The sequence below is a fragment of the Brassica napus genome, chromosome C3, assembly GCF_020379485.1.
Source record: "Brassica napus cultivar Da-Ae chromosome C3, Da-Ae, whole genome shotgun sequence".
NCBI lineage: Eukaryota > Viridiplantae > Streptophyta > Magnoliopsida > Brassicales > Brassicaceae > Brassica > Brassica napus.
Genome location: NC_063446.1, coordinates 62,346,061 through 62,352,929, shown reverse-complemented (window position 1 = coordinate 62,352,929; position 6,869 = coordinate 62,346,061). Strand labels below are relative to the sequence as shown.

Sequence of the window (6,869 nt, the reverse complement as noted above, 5' to 3'; positions counted from 1 at the left end):
AGAGCATAAATCATCCGGTGAATTCACATTTGGTGGTAATGCACATAGAACCTTATATTTTTTACTTTTGTCAGTGTTTGAATGGTTACAATGAATCAGAGAAAATGTAAAGCAAGCAGAAAACTATGGTTAGTGCAGATTCACTAATGATTTGTACAAGTTTATTAACTATCATAGATTAACAATTTTTCACATTTTGAGAACTGTAAACATTTAACTTGTGTTGATTAACCTCGATTGTTTTACAATGTAGTCATTCCTTCCACACTCTTCTTTCTCTTTTAATATTCTTTTGATGTACTACCGCAAACAATCTTTTGTTATTTTTTCAGATTATCCGTGTTTACATTTGTCAAAATGTCCCAAATGGTAAACATAGTACGACACAACACCCAAACAAAAAAACATCACTATCTACAACCATAGTTCTACACTAACGCAACAAAAATTCAATGTGTGAAGAAAATTCATGAAAGAAAAAAGAAGAATAAATTAAGGTCAAAATCGTAATTAAACCACAATAGAAGACTAAAATATAAAGAGTTCCCAACTGTCACATGACCCATCTTTGAAAAACCCAATCTTTCTCTTTCTTCAGACACACTTCCTCTCTCTCTCTCTTCAACATGAAACCTCTGTCACCGTCATTACCGTTACTCCTCCTTCTCCTCCTCCTCCCCTCACCCACTAGCTTCGCCGCTCCTTCCTTATCTCCGACCCCTTCTCCAACCATCTCTCCCATTCCTCGAACATCTCCTCGCACCTCCTCTTCCCCATTAGACCCAAAACACCTCAAGGCCCTCGAATCCCTCAACATCCCCACCGCCAAAAACCCCTGCGACCACCGTCCCACCTCCAAACCCTCCTCCACCGTCGTGACCTGCGACGCCGGCTCCCCATTCCGCCTCGTCACATCCCTCTCCTTCACAAACTGCTCCTCCGACCTATCCATCTCCTCCGCAGCGCTCAGAGCCCTCTCCCCCTCCCTCACCTCCCTCTCTTTCCTCAACTGCCCTTCTCTCTCCCCTCCTCCTCGCCTCCCCACCTCCCTCCGCTCCTTCGCCGCCACCTCCTCCTTCCTCCGCCGCCGCAATGGCCTCTCCGGAGTCTACCTCGCTCGCCTCGTTAACCTCACCGACCTCACCGTCTCCTCCGTCCCCGTCTCCACCTCCGGCCTCTTCGTCATCCTCGGAAACATGCGCAAGATCGCCTCCCTCACCATCTCACACGCGAATCTCTCCGGCAACATCCCTAAGTCCCTCCACTCGAATCTCACATTCATCGACTTATCAGACAATCTCATCAAAGGCTCAATCCCCACTTCGATCACTCAACTCTCCAACCTCAAATCTCTAAACTTGTCTTCGAACTCCATCTCCGGCGAGATCCCCGACAGCATCGGCGACCTAATCTCCCTAAAGAATCTATCGTTATCCTCCAACAAGCTCTCCGGGCCAATCCCAGATTCGATCTCGTCGATTCCAGACCTTACGCACTTAGATCTGAGCGGAAACCAACTAAACGGCACCGTTCCGAGGTTCATCACCAAGATGAAGAGCCTCAAGCACTTGAATCTCGCTAACAACGACTTCCGTGGAGTCCTTCCGTTCAATGCGAGCTTCTTGAAGAAGCTTGAAGTGTTCAAAGTGGGAGGGAACAGTGACCTCTGTTACAACCGCACTGTGCTGTCTTCAAAGATGAAGTTAGGGATTGCCCAGTGTGATAAACATGGTTTGCCTTTGTCTCCGCCGCCGCAGAAGGAGGATTCGAGTTCTGATTATGATTACGGTAGTGAAGATGAGACTAGTGTGAAGAAGAAGGAAGGAGGTCATGGTCCTAATAAGGTTGTGCTTGGTGTTTCCATTGGACTTGCTTCGCTTGTCTTCTTGATCATTTTCTTGATCCTTTGCGCCAAATGGTGTGGTTGATTCCGACAAGAAAGCTGTAAGAAGAAGATGATTGCGATTCTTTGGAGAATAACCAAACCGGTACTCCGCATTAATCCCGGTTTAGTCTATTCTTTATTTGCTATTTTACTTTGATTTTTTTTTTACATTTGAGTGGGTATAATTAATTAGTAGCTGTTGTTTTTAAAAACAAAATTAGTTTGTTGTAATTTTGAGTGTATGTTTTCAAAAGGATTATTTTGTAATAATTATTGAATTATTCTTATCAATTATTTTCTTCAACAAACATTTGTCATCATTAGTTGTGTACTTCTGTTTATGTAATATTGCACATGCGGGGTTGAACACTTGAACATGGTTTAGTTGACAAAACTAAATTTGAATTTGTCATTAGTTCATATCTTCACCAGATTATTAATGATTGAAAATGATATTTATTTAAAAAACATTGACTAAATATAAAATTGAGTAAATTAAATAACGTGGTTATGTTTTCCATTGAAGCAATGTTACTATCATGGAAGACATAGAGATCCAGCCTGTTCATGTTCTTCTATTGCTTCGATTGTCAAAGATTTCATCATTGACCGTACCAACCGTAAACCAGGCTGGTACTAACATTTTAGTGCATGAAACTCTTCAATGGTCAGCAGAAACTTTTGCAAGAACAACGTCCATCTTTAAAATGATGAAACCGGTTTGAATATCTTAGAACAATCTATCTTCCGGTTAACTTAGACATGAACTTGGCCATTTGACAATCTGCACACACTCTTAGATTTTTAGCAACTCTTATGATCTTTTCATGTCCCAGAGCTAACTATCCCCAACGCCATTGCTAATTTCTCACTATGACCACACAAATCCTCTGCCTTTTCCCTCCCTTCCCCATCGATCTCGCTCTTACCCTTATCTTGTTCTAGCTCTTACCCTCCTCGAAAGAGCTTCAGTGTGTTCTCTTTCTGGATGTAAACTATCTCTACTCTTTTATCTCTATCCAGCTATATATCGGATTCTTCCTCAGTCCGCGTTACCCTATCCTCTTTCTAAGCCTTTTCACTTCTTAGTGGCTCCCAACACTTGTTTGATCTGTGACTTGAATTTTATAGCTTTTGGTAATGATGCAGCATTGTTCTGGATAGGTTTTGGTAATTGATGATCTCAAATACAAAAGGAACCAAGGAAAGCATGACACTATCATCAACATGACATAACCTCCACAATTTGTTCATATCTCAACATTAACGATTCAACAACAAGAAATGTAAGAACTTGAAACAGAGCTAGCACCAACAAAACAAAATGGTAAAAACTTTTCAACCAGTGATGTTCTGAGACTTGTCGAGGATAACACCTTCATACTTAACTTGGAACCACTTCATTGCATCATTTTTGGCCGACAAGTAGCGTCGCTGACTGGGGTAACTGAATTAGCTTTTATTAGTTGTCATTATGACGAAAGTACCCCTACTCTCACTTTTTTGGTCTTAGCTCAAAAAATAGTTCCAAAAATCTCCGTTGCCGGGACTCGAACCCGGGTCTCTCGGGTGAGAGCCGAGTATCCTGACCAGCTAGACTACAACGGATTTGTGTTCATTCAGTTAAGAAGAAGTTATTTCTTTGCATCTTTCCTGGTTAACTTTTGTGGATACAATAAATACACACAACTGAAGAGTGAGTTACATTTGGGCAAATAACTTTTCTTCGGAAAACTATATCCGAAAAATTGGGTTTGAGAAAAAAAAAAAAAAAAATTGGGTTTGAGACGGACTGTGTTAACCTAATCGAAATTATCGAAAATTCTGTGGATGGCCAGCTTTAAAGACATAAATTGAGGTTGTTAGTACATTAGAAAGTCGTGAAAATTCTGTGGATGGCCAGCTTTGAAGACATAAATTGAGGTCGTTAGTACATTAGAAAGTCGTTGGAGTTTTGTACTTTAGACCTTGTTCTTTGTTCCTAACATGTTTGTGCCAACTTCCTTGGTAAAAGAGTGAGAGAGCCCACACAGAGAACGGAAGAGCGAGTTATTCTCTTAATGCAAAAAAAAAAGGATAAGAAAGTCTTGAGATTTGCCTTTGTAAGAAGGCAAGTCATAAACAAACTATTTCATAAAAAGAAGAAGATAAACATTCAAAAGGAGAAAAGAAAGACAGAGAAACCCCTTGAACTGCAGAAAAACTCTAGCCTTCCTCTTTTGGTAGACTTTTGGATCTCTTTGACTAAAGATTTTTCCACCTTGTGCTCAAACTTTACTAAATAAAAATCTCTGACTATACTCATTTACATATGCAGAAAGAATGAAGCAAAAGAGGAGATTTTGTTTTTTCACCAAACTTGTAAAAGGAAAAAGAAGATGCATCTGAATAGCTATTCTTGCAGATTTGGGGAAGTTAGGTTTGTAGAAGCTGTCTTTGACCATCAAACATGTCTCCCCAAAGAAACATTCCTGGAACTGAGTTTGAGGCAAAACTTGTGATTGTTATCCTCCACATTGCTTTCAACTACCTTCTTCTGCCTCTGAGTAATGGTACATTATACATATAAAGCTCTTATCTTTTGGTCTTTTTTAAGTTCCAGACTGATTCAAGAAACTCAGACCCAACTGTCTCTTGATATGGTCTGGAATCAACTTGTTGACCAGCTCAGGTGATGCTCCAGCTACCTCTTGTTTGAAGTTGAAGATAGGCGGGAAAGGCCGTCCGTTTGGTAAACGAGCATTTGGTTCTCTGAGCTCATCAAAGAACGGATGTGCACATGCTTCCAGCTAAAGTCACACCAGAAACAAAACAAAAAAAAACATTTATCTATTGGCATTTTCAGTTAAGACCCTTAGTGAGAGAGAAATCTCAAGAGCAACACTCACCGCTGTGCATCTAAGACTTGGAGAGTACTGAAGCAGCCTTGATGCGAAATCAATAGCTTCTGGAGGCATCCTTTTATGGAAAATCTTGTGCCAAGGGTGTGCCTTTATCTGAGGGAACCTAAAGTCTGTGTAATGTGGATTCATACAACGGATCTCTTCTCGAGTTGGTGTACCAAGAACCTGTTCCCAACAACTTAAAACAATGAGGATACTGTAGCCAAATGAATGTGCTTTGAACTATATCACTGTTAAAGGTTCTTACTTTGATGATTTCAACAAGCTGATCCACAGCATTTTCTCCAGGGAATAATGGCTGCGTTCATAAGGAACATAATATCATTACAATGACTTGTAACGCGAAAGTAATGAATGTGATTAGTAAAAAAAAATTGGTTTACCTGACCGAGAAGAAGCTCAGCAAGAACACAACCAGCAGACCAGATATCAATGGAAGTTGTGTACTCGGTGGCACCGAATATGAGCTCGGGTGCACGGTAGAATCTTGAACATATGTAAGAGATGTTGGCTTCACCTTTAACCTGATGCAAAATGTAAACTTCATCAGCAAAAGCTACAAGTCAAAAGAGTTTATAATGTTTTCTAAAGTCTTACAAGCTGTTTAGCACTCCCAAAGTCACAGATCTTGACTTGATGAGTCAGAGGATCAACCTGTAGAGAAAGGGAGACAGATTAGCAAAGAAAGAAACAACACAAAGAGTTGATGAATCTTGAAAGGTTAACGCATACCAGAAGATTTTGAGGCTTTAGATCTCTGTGACAAACTCCAGCAACATTGTGCATATAAGCAAGTCCCCTGAAGATCTGACACAACACAAAAAGTTCATCAGAACAAAGAACATTTCTTCTATGTAAAACAGAAGATGTGAATTGTTTACCTGGTACATGTAGAGTTTAACATAGACAAGAGGCATTCTCTGGTTGGCAGTGCTGTAATGTTTCAGAACACGGTACAAGCTCTCGGGTACATACTCCATAACCAAGTTGAGAAACAGCTCGTCTTTACTAGTGGTGGAGAAGAAGCAATGCTTCAAACAAACCACATTAGGATGGTCCATGACGCGCATCAGCTGAAGCTCTCGGTTCTTGTACCTCCTGTCTTGCAGAACCTTCTTTATCGCCACGGTTTCTCCGGTCTCCAAACACTTGGCCTGGAAGACTATCCCGAAGGAGCCTGTTCCGACGACTCGCTCCGCCATGTAACTTATCGTCTGTTTTGGTTCTCCGTTTTTGCCTCCGATAGTTGTGGAGATTATGTGGCCAGTGACTTGATCGTGTCCGTTAACTACAGCAGCAGGCACCTCCTGTAAGAGACAAAAGGAAACTAAAAGCTTAATTCAAAAGGGTCAAAGAAAGAATCAAAAAGAAGTTGCCGTTACGAGTAGGCACGCGAGAAGAAAGGTAAAACAGAAACAGAAACGCATGTAAAACATAACAAGAACGAATCTCTATGCCCCAGTTCTAGATCTAGCAAGTAGAGTGCAGATCCCTATAGCTAATTCACCAAACCCCAAAGATGCTTAATTTACAAATCCTCTTTTAAGTAAAAAAAGCTTTAAGAATAGTTACGTAGGTCGTCTAACTCAGAACCCCAAGACCCTTAAGCAAACTCAGAGATCTCTCATGTTAACTCAAAAAGAAAGAAACTTTTGACAAACCCACAACTTTGAAACCCCCTTCAACTTCAACAACACTAGCTACATAGTTCTTATCTTGATTTAAAAAAAAAAAAAAATACTAGCAGAACAAGACTCTCTCTCCGACAATAAGCTGAAGGGTAAAATGTGGAAAACAGACAAGGATCTTCCCTCAAAAGTACAATTAGCTTTACCTTATCGTCAGCCATGGCGTTAGAGGGAGAGAATGAAAGACAAAGAAGAGTGAGAGAGAATGGGATTGAGAGACCAAAAAAGGTTTCAATCAGTTTTGTTGGTAATGATCAAGGTGGAGAGAGAGAGAGAAAGAGAAATCGTAAGATGAGAAGGGAGAGAACAAGTCCATGTGAATCCAGCTCTACTTCTCTCTTTTATTTCTCTCTCTCTCTCTCTCTCTCTCTCTACTTTCCGTTTTCTTCGCCA

The 6,869-nt window shown here is 40.6% G+C and overlaps 2 protein-coding genes and 1 non-coding gene across 3 annotated transcripts; 1 reads left to right on the top strand and 2 right to left on the bottom strand.

The window, feature by feature from the left end:
- The first annotated feature begins 429 nt into the window (after positions 1-429).
- Positions 430-2,193, top strand: LOC125583781 (receptor-like protein 51). Its single transcript, XM_048751286.1, has one exon. It carries the CDS (start codon positions 627-629, stop codon positions 1,926-1,928), a length of 1,302 nt encoding a protein of 433 aa, XP_048607243.1. The 5' UTR covers positions 430-626; the 3' UTR covers positions 1,929-2,193.
- Positions 2,194-3,420: 1,227 nt separating this feature from the next.
- TRNAE-CUC lies at positions 3,421-3,493 on the bottom strand. Its single transcript has one exon. It is a non-coding gene; the product is annotated as a tRNA-Glu (tRNA).
- A 653-nt stretch (positions 3,494-4,146) lies between these two features.
- LOC106406307 (shaggy-related protein kinase eta) lies at positions 4,147-6,869 on the bottom strand. The gene is made up of 8 exons (XM_013846934.3): positions 6,623-6,869; positions 5,670-6,095; positions 5,521-5,595; positions 5,386-5,442; positions 5,172-5,312; positions 5,036-5,086; positions 4,774-4,953; positions 4,147-4,674 (listed from the first exon to the last, which is right to left on the bottom strand). The coding sequence occupies exons 1-8, from the start codon at positions 6,635-6,637 to the stop codon at positions 4,477-4,479; spliced, it is 1,143 nt and encodes a 380-aa protein (XP_013702388.1). The 5' UTR covers positions 6,638-6,869; the 3' UTR covers positions 4,147-4,476.

Excerpts from the sequence above, each read along its gene's own strand:
- LOC125583781 (XM_048751286.1), top strand. The coding sequence starts at position 627 with ATGAAACCTCTGTCACCGTCATTACCGTTACTCCTCCTTCTCCTCCTC.
- LOC106406307 (XM_013846934.3), bottom strand. Across the intron at positions 4,954-5,035 it reads AGCTTGTTGAAATCATCAAA|GTTCTTGGTACACCAACTCG; the intron begins GTAAGAACCTTT and ends TGTTGGGAACAG. Across the intron at positions 4,675-4,773 it reads CAAGTCTTAGATGCACAGCG|CTGGAAGCATGTGCACATCC; the intron begins GTGAGTGTTGCT and ends GTGTGACTTTAG.